This window comes from Hemiscyllium ocellatum, chromosome 15 (genome assembly GCF_020745735.1).
Source record: "Hemiscyllium ocellatum isolate sHemOce1 chromosome 15, sHemOce1.pat.X.cur, whole genome shotgun sequence".
Taxonomy (NCBI): domain Eukaryota; kingdom Metazoa; phylum Chordata; class Chondrichthyes; order Orectolobiformes; family Hemiscylliidae; genus Hemiscyllium; species Hemiscyllium ocellatum.
Window position 1 is genome coordinate 56,495,331 of NC_083415.1, and position 21,368 is coordinate 56,516,698.

General features: G+C 48.3%; 1 protein-coding gene across 3 annotated transcripts in view; it reads right to left on the reverse strand.

Moving 5' to 3' along the window:
- arhgap46b (Rho GTPase activating protein 46b) overlaps nucleotides 1-21,368 on the reverse strand; it is a 212,502-nt gene that overhangs the window by 9,627 nt on the left and 181,507 nt on the right. For all 3 annotated transcript variants that reach the window (XM_060836506.1, XM_060836504.1, XM_060836507.1), the window contains 4 exons: nucleotides 16,990-17,082; nucleotides 15,372-15,445; nucleotides 7,515-7,714; nucleotides 1,206-1,297 (listed from right to left, as the gene is read on the reverse strand). In XM_060836506.1, the coding sequence (XP_060692489.1) occupies nucleotides 1,206-1,297; nucleotides 7,515-7,714; nucleotides 15,372-15,445; nucleotides 16,990-17,082 (459 nt within the window). The remainder of the gene's footprint in view (nucleotides 1-1,205; nucleotides 1,298-7,514; nucleotides 7,715-15,371; nucleotides 15,446-16,989; nucleotides 17,083-21,368) is intronic.

Here is a 21,368-nt window from a genome sequence, read left to right on the forward strand (position 1 = left end):
CCTCATGGCCAAGAACAGCCCATTCTGCATCACAGTGAACAGCTTACTCCCAATTGGCTTTTGTGAACCAGATGAGTTTTTACAATAATCGATGATGATTGCTCTGGTCTTCGCTGAGACCAGTCTTAGAATTCAGACATTTTGAAACATCTATTTCAGCAACATTATTACACACCTCTGTGGAGTAGGTGGGACTTGAATCTAGGTCTTCTGGCTCTGAGTTAGTGACACTACCATCGCACCCTAAGAGCCCAAAACTCCGGGATTGTATTCATTGAATTTAAATGTCACCATGTCCTTAAAGCATTAAACTGGAGGGTCTGGGGATATATTACCATAGCAGTCTAATGTTGGTACGGGAAATACCCAATTCATACACAACACACAAACAACATGATAACGGCCAGTCCGTCTGCTTCCGGTATTCGGAGAATAAACATTGGCTAACTGCGGGCTGTCTTTTATGTCTTTTACTTGCACCCCAACAGGCTGATGGAGCCTCAGTTTAACACATTCTCTGAAAGACAGCACATCCAACAGAGCAGCACTCCCTTAGGAGTGGACTGGAGTGTTATCTTAGGTAAAAACAATGACTGCAGATGCTGGAAACCAGATTCTGGATTAGTGGTGCTGGGAGAGCACAGCAGTTCAGGCAGCATCCAAGGAGCAGCAAAATCGACGTTTCGGGCAAAAGCGTTGATTTCGCTGCTCGTTGGATGCTGCCTGAACTGCTGTGCTCTTCCAGCACCACTGATCCAGATAATGGAGTGTTATCTTAGGTGAGGGAGTGTTGCTAATTAACATGACATCAAAATAATGCAAACAATGCAAAATGCTAAATATAATCAAAGGTCAGGCAGCATCTGTGAAGAGAGAAGAAAAACATTGGAGTGCACAACCACCAGACCCCTCTATTTCTCCAAAATGTGACTGAACTTAGAATAAAAACTGGATACGCAGTACCCTGTTCTACCACAAGAGGTTGCATGTGCACAATGTAAATAAAGAATTGCAGGACACTTTAGGAAAGGCTTTAGGAAATGTCAATTTCCTAAACCTCTGGCTCTACTGGAAATGACTTGATTCAGGCATTTGCACAGGATGTGTTCAACTCAGAGGTAAATGACGGGAACAAAAGGTGGCCATTCAGCCCTTCAAACCCGTTCCTCATCCCCTTTCCAATCCTGAGCGACAAATGCATTTACCTGGTATATGAGGGTCAGCTAGGTTCTCTGGGATCCTCCACTGGTCAACTTGGAGTTTGAGGGCATTCACTTCATCAATGTCCCCAGGCACTCTGAAACAGAAAGAACAGCAATTCAGTCAGCTTCCAGTCAGGATTTGGGGAAAAAAACCCCCACACATCCAGCATCTGTAGTTTTTTGGGTTTTTTTCTCAAAACCCTGCCATCTTCCAGACGGCCACTTAGTTCCACATTTTGCACAGAGGTAAACAAAAACCCATTACTTGCCACATGTTTGCACAAGTCACTGAGCCAACCATCACTCATCAAGAGGGTGGTTTTGTATTCACTCATAGGTGTCACCGGGTGGGCCCAGCATTTATTGTTCCTAATTCCCCCCCACCACCTTGAGATGGTAGCAGGGAGAAGCCTTCCTGAACTGCTGCAGACCAGGTGCTGTAGGCAGGCCCACAATTCAATATCCATCACCCTGCTGGAGAAGATGCATCAACAAGGAAGCTCACAGGCTCTGAAGATAAGAATGGGCCTAATGCTTATCCTGAAGTTAGCCCAGGCAAATGGTGGGGAGAAGGGGAGTGAGGATGAGGATATGGGGGAGGGGAAAAAGGATTCCAGACAGCTGACCCTAAAAGAGCGGAAGTGTTTTTACCTGCAACCTAAGACACAGAAACACGCTGTTTTGTGGTTTCAGCTTATGGTGTAGGTGGTCAGTCAGAGAGCATGGGACAGCAGATCAGGCTGGGAGGGTAAGGGCATGTGGAACTTTCAATGAGCTGTTTGAGGAGAGATGGTGGCACAGTGATAATGGCACTCAGACCCCAGAGGGTCAGGCTTATACTCTAGGCACATGCACTCCATGGTGTCTGATGGAGTGTAAGTTCAATTAATTAAGATAGTTAACTGAAATCTAGCCTCAGAAACAATGCCAATCACTGATCACCTCATCAGAACTTCTGAGGAAGAGTCACCGGACCCGAAACGTTAACTCTGATTTCTCCTCATGGATGTGGCCAGACCTGCTGAGCTTTTCCAGCAACTTCAATTTTGGTTTTTGAGTTACTGCATCCAGAGTCCTTTCGGGTTTTATTTGTCAAGACTGATTGTTGTAAAATTCCTCACCTGGTTCACTAAAGCTCTTCAAGGAAGGTATCTGCCATCCTTACCCCGTCTGGCCTACACGTGACTCCAGACCCAGATCTTTCACTGCCCCCTTGAAATGATCGAGCAAGCCACTCAGTTCAAGGGCAGCTGGGGACAGGCTGCAGATGTTGGTTTTGAGGACAGGGTGCAGTGGGTGGGTGGGTAGTGTTGGGAATGGGTCCGGGTTTGAGGATAGGGTGTGGGTGGTGTTGGGAATGGGTCCGGGTTTGAGGATAGGGTGTGGGTGGTGTTGGGAATGGGTCAGGGTTTGAGGATAGGGTGTGGGTGGTGTTGGGAATGGGTCCGGGGGTTTGAGGATAGGGTGTGGATGGTGTTGGGGATGGGTCCGGGTCTGAGGATAGGGTGTGGGTGGTGTTGGGGATGGATCCGGGTTTGAGGATAGGGTGTGGGTGGTGTTGGGGATGGATCCGGGTTTAAGGATAGGGTGTGGGTGGTGTTGGGGATGGGTCCGGGTTTGAGGATAGGGTGTGGGTGGTGTTGGGGGTGGGTCCGGGTTTGAGGATAGGGTGTGGGTGGTGTTGGGGATGGGTCCGGGTTTGAGGATAGGGTGTGGGTGGTGTTGGGGATGGGTCCGGGTTTGAGGATAGGGTGTGGGTGGTGTTGGGGATGGGTCCGGGTTTGAGGATAGGGTGTGGGTGGTGTTGGGGATGGGTCCGGGTTTGAGGATAGGGTGTGGGTGGTGTTGGGGTTGGGTCCGGGTTTGAGGATAGGGTGTGGGTGGTGTTGGGGATGGGTCCGGGTTTGAGGATAGGGTGTGGGTGGTGTTGGGGATGGGTCCGGGTTTGAGGATAGGGTGTGGGTGGTGTTGGGGATGGGTCCGGGTTTGAGGATAGGGTGTGGGTGGTGTTGGGGATGGGTCCGGGTTTGAGGATAGGGTGTGGGTGGTGTTGGGGATGGGTCCAGGTTTGAGGATAGGGTGTGGGTGGTGTTGGGGATGGGTACGGGTTTGAAGTGGTGCAGACAAGACAATGGCTGAGGTGGCACAGGAATAAAATAAGTTCTAACTGCAGTGAGGGGGAGGTGCTGCTCATGAGGTACTTATGAAGGGAGACAAAAGGTACATCTGAACATAATCAGATGTCACACAACACCAGGTTATAGTCCATAAGACACAGGAGCAGAAATTACACTATTCAGCCCATCAAGTCAGCTCAGCCATTTAATCATGTCTGATAAGTTTCTCAACCCCACTTTCTTGATCCCTTTGATACTCAAGAACCTATCTATCTCAGTCTTAAATGCACTCTATGACCTGGCCTCCACAGCCTTCTGTCGCAATGAATTCCATAGATTCCCCGCTCTCTGCCTGAAGAAGTTTCTCCTTGTCTCCATTCTAAGAGGTCTTCCCTTTACTCTAAGACTGTGCCCTCAGGTCCTAGTCTCTCCTACCAATGGAAACATCTTCCCAAAATCCACTCTGTCCAGGCCATTCAATATCCTGTAAGTTACAATCAAATCCCCCCTCATCCTTCTAAACTCCATCGAGTACAGACCCAGAATCCTCAAACATTCCTCGTATGTTAAGCTTTTCATTTCTGGGACCGTTCTTGTGAACCTCCTCTGAACACACTCCGGGCCAGTACATCCTTCCTGAGATATGGGGCCCAAAACTGCACACAATACCCCAAATGTGGCCTGACCAGAGCCTGACAGAGCCTCAGAAGTACATCTCTGCTTTTATTTTCAAGTTCTGTCAAAATAAATGCCAACATTGCACTTGCCTTCCTAACCACTGATTCAACCTGCAAGGTTACCTGGAGGTGATAAAGGAGGTGATAGAGTCCTGAAAGTTTGTGATGTCAAATAAACCTGTTGGACTATAACATTCCTGATCAAGGGCCTATGCCTGAAACATCGACTCTCCTCCTCCTCGAATGATGTGCTTTTCCAGCACCACACCTTTCGACTATAACCTGGTGTCATGTGACTTCTGACTATGTCCATCCCCAGTCCAACACTGCACCTCCACATCATGGCTACCATCTGAACGGAGAGGAGCCAGCCAAGAGCTCTGGCAGTGCCCGTTCGAAGCATGTTTGATGGTCTGCTACAAGTCCAGCTCCACTGCTGCATTTAACCCTTCAGACACTGGAGGCTCTGGGAGCTTTTCAAGTCAGTTGCGAGCTTCCAACCCAGGTCACCGACGGCTAAAATTAAACATTGTAGATGGAAACCTCAGCTGACCGCAGTCAAAGGGAAACAGTGAGTGTTCACCAAGTGCTTTCATCATCTACAAATAAACAAGTGAGACTTCAAACACTAACATAATGGAACTCATCTGGAACACAGAATGGAGGTGTGTAACTGTGACTCCTTCAGTCAACGGCTTCCCCCTCGATTCTCACTAGGAGTGGTGGAAGAGAGGGAAGGAAAGACATCAAAGGGAGCCCAATTGTTTCCTGTCTCCCTCTGTTGAAGACACAATCAAAGCCCACATTATCTGGCAGTGAGCACAGGGAATGCTGCCAGAGGGAAACCTACTGGGAAATGAGGATAAATCAACGTGGGCACGGGTTCAACAGGGTTGGCCGAGCGTGAAGCTGAAATGCAGAGGTTAGGAAATTAGAAACATAAAGCAGAAGGCCACTCTGCCTACTGTGTCCAAGCTATCCCTCTCAAAGAGCAACTCACTAAGTCCCAGCCCCTTTCTGCACCCCTTTGCAATTCATTTCAACACTGCATTCATCCTGCGGAGTTCAGCTGGAGTCACGACCTTTCGGCAGGGGGTGGGGGAGAAACAGCGGGAGGGGGAAAGACTATAATCAGCTCCAAGGGACTGGATGAGGGGTAGACAGTCCCAGAGTCCTACAGCACGGAAACCAGTCCATGGAACTCATAATCCCAAACTCAACTCGTCCCACTTGCCTGCCCCGGCCCTGATCCCTCTAAACATTTCCTCGTTGTGTACTTATTCAAATGTTAAGCGAGTTTTGAGAAGATTTGTAGCTCAGGTTGAGGTTCTGGATGTAGGTTTGCTCACTGAGTGAGAAGGCACATTTTCAGACGTTTCGTCACCATAGTATGACAGCAGTGGTTCGCACTGCTGCCTCACAGCACCAGAGACCCGGGTTCAATTCCTGCCTCAGGCAACTGTCTGTGTGGAATTTGCACTTTCTCCCCATGTCTGAGTGGGTTTCCTCCGGGTGCTCCGGATTCCACAGTCCAAAAATGTGCAGATCAGGTGAATTGGCCAAACTAAATTGCCCATAGTGTTAGGGGAATGGGTCCGGGTGAGTTGCTCTTCGGAGGGTCGGTGTGGACTTGTTGGGCTGAAGGGCCTGTTTCCACACTGTAAGTAATCTAAATTATGGTGTCAGTAATGGGGATAGGATGGTGATGAAACATCTGAAAATGAACCTTCCAGCTCAGTGAGCAAACCATATCCTAATGTCATTCAAACACTAAGTGTCCCCACATCCACCAGGTTCTCAGGAAGTTCATTCCACAAGCGAACCGCCCTCTGTGTAAAAATTTGCCCCTCAGGTCTTTTTTAAATCTCTCTTCTCTCACCTTAAAAATGTGGCTCGGTCTTGAAATTCCCCATCATTTACACCACCATTAACTTTATGTATACTCCTCATGATTTTATAAACTTCTATCAAGTCGCCTCTCAACCTCCTATGCTCCAGTGAAAGAGGTCCCAGCCTTTCTTTATAACGCAAACCTTCCATACCCAGCACCATCCTGGTAAATCTCTTCTGAACCCTGTCCAGAGTAACAATATCCTTCCGAAAACTGAGTGACCAGAACTGGACAGAGCATTCCAGAAGAGGCCTCACCAATGTCCTGTACAACCTCAACATGACTGTCCAGATCCTATACCTCGGGCTGCGGGATGCTCCTGAAATCTCATGGAGAACAGAGAGTGGGAAGGGTCAGAGGTGAAAACGGCAAGCAAACTCCCCCCCGCCCCCCTCGCCAAAAATCTCACTGCCTGGAGCTCCACACACATAGCAACCACTGAAACCAGTCAGCGGCTCAGGACAAACTCTGCTTGTAGCAGCCCGTCAAAGGGGGATGGGAGAGGATGGGGATAAAGAGAAAACAGCACATCTGTATGTAACTGAGCCGAGCACAAAACTGTAACAGGGAAAGAAAATTCACTCCCGCAGAGTTCTTAATACATGCTCAAACACATAATAAATAAATTCACTCCCACAAGAGAACTTGCCGGAGACACTCAGCAGGTCTAGCAGAGGAGAGAAAGCAGAGTTAACGTTTCAAATCCAGTGGGACCCTTCTCCAGATGTAAGTGCACCATCTCAGTCCAAGGATAACAGAGAATCATAGAATCCCGACAGAGCGGAAGCAGGCCACTCAGCCCACTGTGTCCACACTGACCCTCTAAACAGCATCCCACCCAGACCCACCCCACTATCCCTGTAACCCTGCATTTCCCGTGGCCAATCCACCTGACCTGCACATCTTTGGATTGTGGGAGGAAACCGGAGCACACGGAGGAAACCCACGCAGACACGGGGAGAATGTGCAAACTTCGCATGGCGCTGTACCATATTGTAAAGTTCCCTCTCATGTTTCTTTGTTGGTCAGAGCCTGTTTATTGTGTGGCACATTCCTAAACACCAGGCACCCCAGCAGCACAGCCTCCCCACTCCCCTACTGACACCCACCTCCAACACAGTCACCCCCTCCCCACAACAGTGCAGCTCCCCCCTCCCTCCTGCAGCATAGCCACCTCCACTCCCCCTCCCCATATTGTGCAGAGGAACTTCCAGCATTTCTGATTCCACCCAAGGACCGGCTGTGGTGAGAGTACAGTGTTTATCAGGTACAGACAGCCACTGGTCTTCAAGAAGACTAAGAGCCAGCAGACACTTCTTCATGGGTAGTCTGCAGAGTGTTATAAACTCTGCAAAGGTTCTTGGGACAATCAATGGGGTCCTCTTGCGTTGGAACCTATCATGATTGATGTAGGGTATATGAATAGGAAGGGTTTGGAGGGATATGGGCCGGGTGCTGGCAGGTGGGACTAGATTGGGTTGGGATATCTGGTTGGCATGGACGGGTTGGACCAAAGGGTCTGTTTCCATGCTGTACATCTCCTTGACACTATGAGTCTAGAGGATCTGCACAGGCAACACACCCTATCTCCACCTGTACGTCATGGTGGACAAATACAAACTCTTACCTGAAGATGCCTTCAACCTGCGCCCCTCCCAGTGCCAGGACTTTATTGGAGAGCTGGGTTTGAACCCAGGGCAGTTTTCTCTCTGGGTAGCGTTCACGTTGCCTTTCCATAATCTCTTCCAAAGAGCTGCCAAACATGGAGGGCGTGAGGATGGCATTTTTCGCATGATGGATCTCCTCAATGGTGGGTTTTCTGAGCCCCTGTCGATGAAGCAAAGCACATTTCAATCTGGCTCAGAATCCCCTGTCCACTCTGTTCAACATTAACTCTCTTCATCACTGACACACAACGGCACGTTCTAACTACAAGGTGTACTACAATAACTCACTAATCTACCTCTGACAGCACCTTGCAAAGCCCCAACCTCTATCACCTGAAAGGACAAGGGCAGCTAAACCATGGGAACACCACCAGCTGCAAGTTCCTCTTCAAACCTCACAGACGACATCACCTCAGACAAACTATAAACACACACAGAAAGGTTCCTTCCCCTTGTGGGAGAGTCTAGCATCAGATGGTCTATTCTCAGAATAAGGGGGCAGACATTTCGGCACAAACAGATAGTGAATCTGTGGAATCCTTTACTGCAGAGGGATGGTAAGACTGGTCATTACGTGCATCGACAACGGAGAGAGACAGGCATTTCAGATCAGCTATGATTCCATTGAATGGCAGAACAGAATCGATGGGCTGAATGGCCTACGTCTGCTGCGATGTCTTTTGATTCCTTCACTGTCACTGGGTTAAATCGTTCCTCAAGGGCACCACGGGTGTCCCTACACCTTAAGGAGTACAAAGGTTCAACAAGACAGCGACCCGCCCCCTTCTCAAGGGGCAATTAGGGATGCTGGCCCAGTTAGTGGCCCCAATTTCCCTTGAACAAATAAAGGAAATGTATATCAAAAACATTTTTCTCCCTTGGCTTTGTTGTCCTATTTTATTCACTCTCCCTTCCATCATATCATGCTTCTATTCCTCAGATAATGACAAAATTGCCCCGTAGTCTTATGAGATCTGTAGGTTAGGTGCAGTATTCAGGAGGAAATGTAGAGTGACAGGGTAAGGGGTTGGGTCTGGGTGGGATACTCTTCAGAGGGTCGGTGTGGACTTGCTGGGCTGAATGGCCTGTTACCACACTGTAGGGATTCTCTGATTCTATGAAGACTTTCCACATCACTCTCACTATTCCCACGGTTATGATCTCCTTTAAAATAGATTAGATTCCCTACAGTGTGGAAACAGGCCCTTCGGCCCAACAAATCCACACTGACCCTCCGAACAGCAACCCACCCAGACCCATTCCCCTACATTTACCCCTTCACCTAACACTACGGACAATTCAGCTTGGCCAATTCACCTGACCTGCACACTTTTTGGACTGTGGGAGGAAACCGGAGCAAACCCACGCAGACACGGGGAGAATGTGCAAACTCCACACAGACAGTTGCCTGAGACGGGAATTGAACCCAGGTCTCTGGTGCTGTGAGTCAACAGTGCTAACCACTGTGCCACTGTGTCTCCTTATTTGTGGAAGAAAGATTTCTAAGGATATTGCCAGGGTTGGAGGATTTGAGCTATGGGAAGAGGCTGAACAGGCTGGGGATGTTTTCCCTGGAGCGTCAGAGGCTGAGATGTGACCTGATGGAGGTTTATAAGACCATGAGGGGCATGGTAAGTTGTTTTCTCTGGGGTGGGGGAATCCAGAATTGGAGGGCATAGGTTTGGGGGGGGTGGATATAAAAGGGACCTAAGGGGCAGCTTTTTCGCACAGAGGGTGATATGTGTATGGAATGTACTTTCAGGGAAAGTAGCAGAGGGTAGTGCAATTACAACATTTAAAAGGTACCTGGATGTGTGTATGAATAAGAAGGGGTTAGAGGGATATGGGCCAGGTGCTGACAAAAGAGATAAATTAGGTTGGGATATTTGGTCAGCATGGACAAGTTATACCGAAGGGTCTGTTTCCGTGCTGTACTTCTCTATGACTCTATGTAGTGGCATTGGACGCAGTTCAGAGGAGGTTTACTAGATTGACCCCAGAGATGAAGGGTTTGTTGTATGAAGAGAGATTGAACAATTTAGACCTATATTCTGGGATTTAGAAGAATAAGGGGAGACCAAACTGAGGCATTCGAGATGATGAAAGCTGTGGATGAAATAGACGGGGAGTGGATGCTTCCTCTTGTGGGGCATTCTGGGAGGAGAGGTCTTAGGATAAGGGGATAACAACTTTAAAACAGAGTCAAGGAGAAATTACTTCTCCCAAAAGTTTGTGAACCTGTGAAATTAGCTACGCCAAAGTATGGTGGATGCTGGGATAGTGAGTAAATTTAAGGAGGAGTTAGACAGATTCTTCATTGGTGATGGGTTGAAGGGATATGGGGAGAAGGCAGGGAAGTGGGGGTGATGAACGTATCAGCCACGATCAAATGGAGGAAGAGACTCGATGGGCCGAATTCTGTCCTATATCTTATGAAGTTGATCTGTCCTATTCTGAGGATGTATGGTAAATACTGCAGGACACCTTTCTTCTCGCAGAGACTTTGCATTCCTGCTCGTAAAAGGATCGAGACAAAGAGGGCACAAGATTCAAATCAATTTGCAAATGAATTAAATGCAAAATGGTAAGAGATGTAGCGAGCAGTGAGTGTCTGGAACGCACTGCCTTGATGTGTGATGGAGACAGGTTGAACTGAAGCAATCCAGAGGCCATTAGATGACATTTAAATTGGAACAATGAGCAAGGCCATAGAGAAAAGGCAGGCTTAGCATCGTACAGTACAGAAAATGCCCTTTGGCCCACGACTGACAAAATACACTATCTACGCTAGTTCCACTTTCCAGTCTAGGCCCAACCCACTAGGCCCAATGTTATGACATTTCTAAGTATTTTTTTTTAAAGGTTCTGAGGTTTCCCACCTCAACTCCCCTCCCAGGCAGAACATTCCAGATTCCCACCTCACTCTGAGTGAAAAAACCCTGCCCACAATTCCCAGGCAACTGGCACTAAATCAAACTGTTCAGAGAGCCAGCACAGACATGATGGGCCAAACAGCCTTTCCCAGTACGGTATCACGGTTATAATTCAGAGATAGGTCACAATGTGAAACATGCCACCACTTTAAAGATGTTCTTAAGAGAACTTGTCTATTGTAGCCAGGCCATAGGATTTAAAGAGCAGGGAGGTTATGCTGAGAACTCCACACAGGTAAAATGTTGGGTCAAATCATAGAATCCCTACAGTGTGCAAGCAGGCCATTTGGTCCATCAAGTCCACACTGACACTCCGAAAAATAGCCCAACCCAGCCTTGTTTCCCCACCTTATCCTTGCGTAACCCCATATTTCCCATGGCCAATCCATCTAACCTGCACATCCCTGGACACTATCGGTAATTTCCCATGGCCATTCCACCCTAACCTGCACATCCCTGGACACAATGGGTAATTTCCCATGGCCAATCCCAACTTGCACATCTTTGGATTGTAGAAGGAAACTGGAGCACCCGGAGGAAACCCACACAGAGACGGGGAGAATGTGCAAACTCCACACAGACTGACCCAAGGATGGAACTGAACCAAGGTCCCTGGTGCTGTGAGGCAGCAGTGCTAACCACCGAGCCACAGCAGAGTACCATGTACAGTACTGGAAGCCATATTTGAGAACGGAGGTGATAAGACTGCAGACACTGCTGAGCAGATGAGAGATGTTGTCTGGGCTAGAGAGTTTCTGTTATGGACAGGCTGGGGCTGTTTTTCTTTGAGCACTGGAGACTGAGAAAGGGGGGCATGACTGAGATGTACAAAACTGAGGGGTATAGACAGGAAAGAACTTCTTCCCTTTGTGAAGGGAATCAATGACTGAAGGGTGTGGATTTAAGGTGAGAGGCAGAAGGTCTAGAGGGCACGTGAGGAAATGCTTTTCACCCAGAGGGTGTTGGGATCTGGACCTCACTGCCTGTAATGGTGGGGGAGGCAGGAACCCTCATTATCGAAGAATTAGTTAGATGCGCACATTACATGCAAAGGCTATGAGCAAAGTGCTGGGAAATGGGATTAGAATAGTTGGGTGATTGTTCTTTAACAAGCATGGATTCAAGGGGCTGAAGGGTCTTTTTCTGTGCTGTAGATCCATATGAGTTTAGGAGAGCAGGTCAGTAAATTAGTGACAATGTAATTCAAATATATACACAGAAAAGTGTCATGGCCACAGGAGGTTGTAGAAGCAGATACAACAGAAACGTTTAAGCAGCATGGGGAGGCGACGGCCCAGTGGTGTTATCATTGGATTGTTAATCCAGAGACCCAGGTAATGTACTGGGAACCCAGGTTCAAATCCCACTCACAGCAGCAGGTGGAGTTTAAATTCAATAATAAAAAAATCCAGAATTAAGAATCTGATCAGGAAAAAGCTCATCAGGTTCACTAATGCCCTTTAGGGAGGGAAAATGCTATCCTTGTCTAATCTGCATGTGACTCCAGACTCTCAGCAATGTGGTTGACTCTTAACTGCCCCCTGGGCAATAAATGCAGGCCTGGCCAGCAATGCCCACATCCCATGATTGTAAAAACTTTAGATAGATACATGAACAAGGACGGAAAAGTGGGATACAGACCATGTGGAGGCCGATGGGATTAGTTCAGAATGGCATCGTGGTCAGCACAGACATGGTGGGCCGAAGGGCCTGATCCTGTGCTGTACTGTTCTATGAAGTGGAGATGGGTATAGTTCAGGAGTAACAAAAGCACTGGCATAGATCAGCTGGGCCGAAAGGCCTGATGCTGTTATTTCTGTTGTACGTTTAGTGGTGGATCCTTCTTTTCTGCACCTGCCCCATGATCTTAGAGTTTGGATCTCAAGCTGACACTGTCCAAAAATAAACCCCACAACTTCAAAAGATGGAGAACTTGGATCAAAGGGTGCTACAGTCAAACATGCGAGCTGCTAATTGATGTTTTCTCGTTAAAAACAACAAGCAATAACTCTCTGCTCTGGAAACAACAAATGCTGGAGATTACAGTGGGTCAGGGAGCATCCATGGGGAGATCACAGTGGGTCAGGGAGCATCCATGGGGAGATCACAGTGGGTCAGGGAACATCCATGGAGAGAGATCACAGTGGGTCAGGGAGCATCCATGGAGAGATCACAATGGGTCAGGGAACATCCATGGAGAGATCACAGTGGGTCAGGGAACATCCATGGAGAGATCACAGTGGGTCAGGGAGCATCCATGGGGAGATCACAGCGGGTCAGGGAGCATCCATGGGGAGATCACAACGGGTCAGGGAACATCCATGGAGAGATCACAATGGGTCAGGGAACATCCATGGAGAGTTCACAGTGGGTCAGCGATCAATAATGGAGAGATCACAGTGGGTCAGGGAGCATCCATGGGGAGATCACAGCGGGTCAGGGAGCATCCATGGGGAGATCACAGTGGGTCAGGGAACATCCATGGAGAGATCACAGTGGGTCAGGGAACATCCATGGAGAGAGATCACAGTGGGTCAGGGAGCATCCATGGAGAGATCACAATGGGTCAGGGAACATCCATGGAGAGATCACAGTGGGTCAGGGAACATCCATGGAGAGATCACAGTGGGTCAGGGAACATCCATGGGGAGATCACAGTGGGTCAGGGAGCATCCATGGGGAGATCACAACGGGTCAGGGAACATCCATGGAGAGATCACAATGGGTCAGGGAACATCCATGGAGAGTTCACAGTGGGTCAGCGATCAATAATGGAGAGATCACAGTGGGTCAGGGAGCATCCATGGGGAGATCACAGCGGGTCAGGGAGCATCCATGGAGAGATCACAGTGGGTCAGGGAACATCCATGGGGAGATCACAGCGGGTCAGGGAACATCCATGGAGAGAGAGTGAATGGGTCTGGGATCATCCATGGAGAGAGAGCAAGCTAATGTTTCAGGTCTGGATGACTCTTCATCAGAGCTGAAGGGAAGTGTGGAGAGACAGCATTTATACTACATGGGGTGGCACGGTGGCTCAGTGGTTAGCACTACTGCCTCACCATGCCAGGGACCCGGGTTCAATTCCAGGTTCGGAAGACTGTGTGGAGTTTGCACATTCTCCCAGTGTCTGTGTGAATTTCCTCTGGCTGCTCCGGTTTCATCCCACAGTCCAAAGTTAGCTTAGGTGGATTGGCAATACAAATTACCCCATAGTGTTCAGGGATGTATAGGTTAGGTGCATTAGTCAGGTGTAGATGTAGGGTAGGGAGAGGGGTCTGGGTAGGCTACTCTTCAGAGGGTCGGTGTGTGCTTGTTGGGCCAAAGGGCCTGTTTCCACACTGTAGGGATTCTATGACACAGATCCTCTGCCCCAGACTGGAGATAAAAACAGACTGTTTCATATTGAGAATCATGCAGGAATAAACCAATCTAACTTAGGCAGCTTGGATTGTTGTTTGTTTCTGTATTCCAATCCCATTACTTCCTCATACGCTTCTAACATCTTTTTTTCAGCTTGAATTCCCCTTTCTAAATACATAAACATCCTCCTGCAGCAAGAAAAAGGAAGTGACAAGAGGTTTCTCTGTTTGATGTGGGCCGAAGGGCCTTTATCTGTGTTGCAGAACTGTACCTGGAGGTCAGTTAGTTGGGTTGGCTGGATGGCTGGTTTGTTGATGGATGGTAACAGCATGGCTTGAGTTACTTGAACCTGAATAGCCCTTATTGTCATGTGCCCTCGAAGGACAGGCAGGATTGGCCAGGGTTTTTTCCCTGGAGCGTTGGAGGTTGAGAGATGACCTTACAGAGGTTTATAAAATCATGAGGGGCATGGAGAGAGTAAATAGTGGGTGTCCTTTCCCTAGGTGGGGATTTCAAGACTTGGGGGCATATTTTTACGGTGAGAGGAGAAAGATTTAAAAAAGGGGGCAATGTTTTTTTTTCACGCACAAGGAGTGGCTCGTGTGTGGAATCAACTTCCACAGGAAATGGCAGACATGGGTACAGTTAGAAGTTTTGGATAAGCACATGAATAGGAAATGTTGAAGGGATATGGGCCAAGTGCAGGCAGGCGGGACTAGTTTAGCTTGGGATTATGGTCGGTTGGACCGGATGGACCGAAGGGTCTGTTTCCGTGCTGTATGACTCTAATTTCCTCAGCACAGGCTGAGGTTACCACGAAGGTCCACCTTCGCCGTCTCATGGGGTGATCCTCCGATTAAACTCACCACTAGCCATCTCTCTCTGTCTCTCTGTAATCACAGAGCAGCCCATCGATCCTCTGAGTCTATCGCAACTTTACTGTTAGCTTTTGTTTGCTCTGTTTGTATTAGTCCAACTCATTTTTTCTGTCCTCAGCTTCGGCCCTCATTTTGAAGATGCCCTCCCCTGACCAACGTCCAAATGCTGTGTTGAAGTGGAAATGGGCACCGCAAAGGTAGGATAGGGATAACTCCAGAGCAGCCCTGTATTACTGCCTGTCACCAGCTGGTTAAACTCCAAACAAATACAAAAGTTGCTGGAAAAGCTCAACAGGTCTGGCAGCACCTGTAGAGAGAAATCAGAGTTAACATATCGAGCCTGGCACTGGACGCGATACATTATCTCTGATTTCTCTTCACAGATGCGGCCAGATCTGCTGAGTTTTTCCAGCCACATTTGTTTTTTACTTCTGATGTACAGCATCTGCAGTTCTTTGGGTTTTTATTTGATTAAATTCCAACGCTGGGAGCACACAGCTTCCCAGGCGGAGAGTAACGCTCAGCAGGTGAGAAGGAGAGATCGCGACGGTGTGAAGAGAAGACAGAGATGGACGGGAACAGCTCTCGAGATTTCAGGGTGGCAGTCGCTAGTAATGAATAAAACAAGTCTTCAGCTGCAAACCTTCTTTCCCCCCGTCACAGCAACCTTCTGCAGCTTGCGGTAGCAGTACTTGGCATACGTGCTGATGAGAAGCTCTGAAAGAAGCAAAGGAATAAACACAGTCAGGTCCAGCACTACAATGTGACGAGGTTACCTGAACCCCACCTTATCCACGAGGTCCTGGTGTGTCTCACACCTAAAGGAGTGCTTACACCCACACTGAGGAATACAGCACTTGTCCCTCTCGTCGCCCCCTGGCTTCAAAAGGAACAAATGCAGAATCACTGAAAGGGTGGGGCCAGATTTTTGGGAAAAAAAACACAGGGAAAACAATTGCATTTGTATAGCGCCTTTCATAATTACCGAACAGCTCAGATTCCTTCACTGTCAGCATAGTTCTTTTGAAGGCTGCGATATGCATGAAGCGAACTGAGCGTGATGGTTTAATTCTGTCCAGATGCTTCCAACCGTCAGATTTAAGAGCATACTCTGCCATTCAATTAGATCATGGCTCACCTGATCATTCACTTCACAACTGATTTCCCTCATAACCCTCCGTTCCTTTGTGGATTAAAAACCTGTCTACCTATCTCAGGTTTGAATAGATTTTGAGATCAAACCTCTTCAGCCCTCTGTGGTGAGGAATCCCACAGATGCACACCCCTCCAAGGAGAAATTCCTTCTCGTCCCTATCTTAATTATGCCACCCCTTAATCTGAGACTAAGGGAGAGACAACGACCAGGACATTGGTGAGGATAATACCTTTCCCTCCCCCTCCTCCAAAACTGTCCCACCAGATCTTTGACATGGGCTGGAACAGGCCGATGTGGCTTTGGTTTCATCAGAGAGACAGAACCCTTTGACAGTGCAGCCCTGGGCCCGAAGGTCAGCACTGGGCCCGAAGGTCAGCACTGGGCCCGAACGGCAGCACTAGGCCGGAAGGTCAGCAATGGGCCTGAAGGTCAGTACTAGGCCCGAACGGCAGCACTAGGCTGGATGGTCAGCAATGGGCCTGAACGGCAGCACTGGGCCAGAAGGTCCCAATGGGTCCGAAGGTCAGCACTAGATTTTTTTGTTGTTCCCTAGAGTGGGACTCACACCTTGTGACTGAGGTGCCAGAGTGCTACCCACAGACAGGTGGCTGTCTGAGCTCCACAATCTTGGCGCTGCATACAAAGTGCTTTAAGTGGGAGAACATAAGACTATTTTTGGCTCTCTCTGCTCCAATCAAACTTCAGAAAACAGTAGAGCAAAGTCACTGACAGAGTGTCTCAGTTTACATTAATTCTACTCTCTGGTAGACATCAACCTCAGTAAATGCCACCCAGCCAGTTCTGCTATGGAATTTCTCAGTGCTGGCACCTTACAATTTGAAATATGAGAAATGTTTAAATAAAATGTATATCCTAGACTTTGAGCAAACAATCCCAGGGAGCTTACATTGTACTGAGCAGCTATTAAATTCTCCCAATTAATCCGAACGCTGGAAACCCATGTTAAACACCACTTTAATGCCTTGTAAAATCGCCAGGAATACACAAGCTGACTGTTATCGTTTGACAGTCCTTAATCAGAAGCAAAGAGAAATGTAGCCACTTCTATTTGAGTCAGCTGTGAGATCACTTGGCTCAAACATACCTTCCTCCTCCTCAATGTTCTGCTTTCTCTTCTTCCTCGATTTTGAAAACTTCTTGTTTTTCATCTCCACCAGCTCCTTGATGCGTTGAGTTACTGAATTTAGAAAAGAAAAGCAGAACTCGAGTGAAGGAAAGGCCACTCCAACATGTGGCGGAACTATTGCTATGATTCTTTTTAAAGAAAAGGGACACAAGAGGGACTTTTAATTGACATATAAAGAAGTGCAACAGATGACAGAGTGCACAGAATTACAAGGAGGCATTGAACAAGACTTGTGGTGATTTAATCAATGACACATAGGAGTTGACACAGACTTTCAGCCCACCAAGTCCTCTCTGCCACTTAGTGAGATCACACCTGATCTTATAACCCTCAACTCCACTTTCATGCCTTTTCCCCATAACCCCGATCCTCTTACCAATTAAAAATCTGTCTCTCTCAGCGTCCAACATACTCAGTGATCCAGCCTCGACAGCCCTCTGCGGTAAAGAATTCCACAGATTGATAACCCTCAGACAGAATAAATTCCACCTCATCTCTGTCTCAGATGTACAACCCCTTAGTCTGAGGTTCTGCCCTCTGGTGCTCGACTGACCCACCAGAGGAAACAACCTCTGCATCTACTCTGCCACGTCCCTAAGAATCTTGTACACTTCAGTATGGAGAGTTTTTCTGTTATTAAAGAAAGCAGACACAGTTAAAAGAACCTCATCCTGCTAACATTCCCTTCAAATTAGAGCCAGGCCTTCCAGGAATGAAACTGGGACATACTTTCACATTGAAATTCAGGAATTCTCTTTCTCAATGGTGACTTATTCTAGATTTACAAAGCTCCTTGATCTGGAGATGCATGAAGGACACGCCAAAGTCTATTTCTGTACCTCGTCTCTCCTGGAGCAGGTCACTAGTAGTGTACCTCCACTGGGACACTGTCTCCATTCAACATGGCTGCCCAGGAATTGGGTAACTTTGTTTAACTAGGAGAAAGTGAGGACTGCAGATGCTGGAGATCAGAGCTGAAAATGTGTTGCTGGAAAAGCGCAGCAGGTCAGGCAGCATCCAAGGAGCAGGGGAATCAACGTTTCGGGCATGAGCCCTTCTTCAGGAATCAACCTCTGAAGAAGGGCTCATGCCCGAAACGTCGATTCTCCTGCTCCTTGGATGCTGCCTGACCTGCTGTGCTTTTCCAGCAACACATTGTCAACTAACTTTGCTTAACTATCCATCACAGGAATGCGAGAAGGATCTGCAGATTGCATTCGATTGCTGGCTTAGCCAGCGATGCTCATATCCCAGGCATGAATGAATAAAGGCCACTAATCAACCTGTTTGGTCATGTTAAGAAGACAGCTTCCTGGAGGGCAAGTGCTGCTGTGGGACCTGAACCCAGAGCTAACAGCTCAGTGGCAGTAACATTAATCCACTGTGCCAGAAGCCAGGCCTCCCTGATGCATGGCCAACAATGAGTTTAAATCTCAGACTGACAAATGTGTTTATCTGAAAATACTGATGGAGATGTACTAATTCCTGGGATGACAGCGCTAACATATGAAGAGAGGCTGGGGGATCAGTCAGGACTACATTCATTGGAGTTTAAAAGAATAAGGGAAAATCTTATAGAAACCCAAATATTTCTAACAGACTCTACAGGATAAACACAGGAAGGATCTTCCTGATCATAGAATCCCTACAGTGTGGAAACAGGCCATTCGGCCTAACAAGTCCACACAGTCCCACTGAAGGTAACCCACCCAGACCCATTCCCCTATTACTGTACATTTAACCTTGACTAATGCACCTATCCGACACATCCCTGAACATGATGGGCAATTTAGTATGGCCAATCCACCTAACCTGCACCTCTTTGGACTGTGGGAGGAAACCAGAGCACCAGGAGGAAACCCACGCAGACACGGGGAGAATGTGCAAACTCCACACAGACAGTCGCCCGAGGCTGGAATTGAACCTGGGTCCCTGGCACTGTGAGGCAGTAGTGCTAACCACTGAGCCACCGTGTCATCCCAGGGAATCCAGAACTAGGTATCACAATCTGAAGATACAGGGTGGGCCATTTCAGACTGAGATGAAGAGAAATTTCTTCACCCAGAGGGTGAGAGCCCATGGAATCCTCTGCCACAGCAAGTGGTTAGGTTTTAAAAAATGTTTTCAAGGGGGACTTAGATTTTGTTCCTTGAGTTGAATTGACGAAAGGGAATGGGGAGAAACTGGGAATAGAGTAGCGAATTGGATGATCATACATCTTCACATTGAATAGCACAGCAGTCTCTAAGGGCCAAATGGCCTCCTGTTGCTCCAATATCCTACATTTCTATGTGCAGCTAAGGCTGCAGGTCAGCAGTAATGTTAGTGAAATGGCTGAAGGAGACTCAAGGAGACATACAGGAGAACGTGAGGACAGCAGATGCTGGAGATCAGAGTCGAGAGTGTGGTGCTGGAAAAGCACAGCAGAGAAGCAGGAGATTCAACGTTTTGGGCATAAGCCCTTCATCAGGCTTTTCCAACACCACACTCTCAACTCAAGGGGACATACAGACTACTCCTGCTCTTATAATCACAGATCTCATGCTCCGGGGGTATCACGAGTTTATTTTTCCACAGATCGTGGCACCTAATGGGAGAATGGCAGAGAATAGGGATGCAAAAGACTCGAGATTCAGGGTTATGGAAACAATGCAGGTAGCTGGAATTAAAGTATCATTCCCATCTAACTCATTGACAGAACAGGCTCCAGGAACCTTGTTCACAAGATAGTGCAGTACTTGCATCACCCTCCCTGGGTCGGAGCTGAACCCACTGGTGCTCACTTGTTCCCTTCTGTACAACATGACCAACAAGGAGGCAATACTAACTGGTAACCATCTCCCAGGCAGAGTCACTGCAGCGAGCTCCCAAACTGTGGGGGAAACAACAAGCGCATTTACCCATGGGGCCTGTACTCAGCCCCTGTATGTGACCGCAATGGTGGGGGGGGGTAAAGGGGAGAGAGGGAGACAGAATGAGAGGGGGAGTGAGAGAGAGAACAAGAGGGACAGAGAGAGAATGAGAGGAGAAGTGGGGGGGGGAGACGGAAAGAGCGAGAGTACGAGAGGGATAGAGCGAGAACGAGAGGGACAGAGAGAGAGGGAGACAGTGAGAGAACAAGATGGAGAGAGGGACGGAATGGGAGGGAAGGAAAGAATGGGAGGGAGGGAAAGAATGGGAGGGAGGGAAAGAATGGGAGGGAGGGAAAGAATGGGAGGGAGGGAGGAAGACACTGAGTGGGAGGGAGAGAGAACAAGAGAGAGAGGAAAAGAGGAGGAGACAGAAAGAGATGGAGAGAGAGAGAAAGAGAGAGAGTAAAAGAGAGACAGAGAGTAAAAGTTGGAGAGGGAGAGGGAGAGGGAGAGGGAGTGGGGGAGGGGAGAGGGAGTGGGAGAGGGAGGGGGAGAGGGAGTGGGAGAGGGAGAGGGAGTGGGAGAGGGAGTGGGGGGGGGGAGGGGGATGGAGAGGGGGAGGGAGAGGGAGAGGGAGAGGGAGAGGGGGAGGGAGAGGGGGAGGGGGAGGGGGATGGAGAGGGAGAGGGAGTCGGAGATGGAGTCAGCGACGGAGAGGGGGAGAGGGAGTGGGAGAGGGAGTGGGAGAGGGAGTGGGAGAGGGAGGGGGGGAGGGGGAGGGGGAGTGAGTGGGAGAGGGAGAGTGGGAGAGGGAGGGACAGGGGGAGGAGGAGGGTGAGGGGGAGTGGGAGAGGGAGGGGGGAGAGGGCACGGCCCTCCATACTGTGAGATCGTGGCATTTCCAGCTGCACCACAGAATGGCTTTGGCTTTACAAAACCGATCCTGAGGGTAACATCGACTCTTTGCCCTAAGAGGAGCAGGACACTGAAATCCTCACGTCTGGGGAACTTTGTACCAAAAAGCACCTTTCACAATCTCAGAATGACCCTAAGTGCTTTAGGCAAATTAACTGCTTAGAAATCTGGTCACTGCTATACTGTAGGAAACGCAGCAGTGAATTTGGATGCAGCTCCCACAAACAGCAATGTAACAATGACCAAATAATATACAAGCACTCTCGATAAACCGGCAAAAATATATATACCTGAAATACTGCAACTTTACTGTCTTATCACACAATCTCCAAGTAGGCAGTTGAGTGTGAGACTGAGAAGGCTCTCTGATTGCAAGTTTTATTGAAGAAAAAGTTGCATTATTATTGAAGTGATTTTTGCTGTAAATGAAGTCTAACAGTGATGTGTATGCACCCCATACATTACGTTTCTATTACTTACTGTGTGATTTTACATCATGTGCATCTCTTGATCAAGTGGAATATTTGATCGACCAGCTCACCCCCGGTCCCATTGATGACAGATCATTAA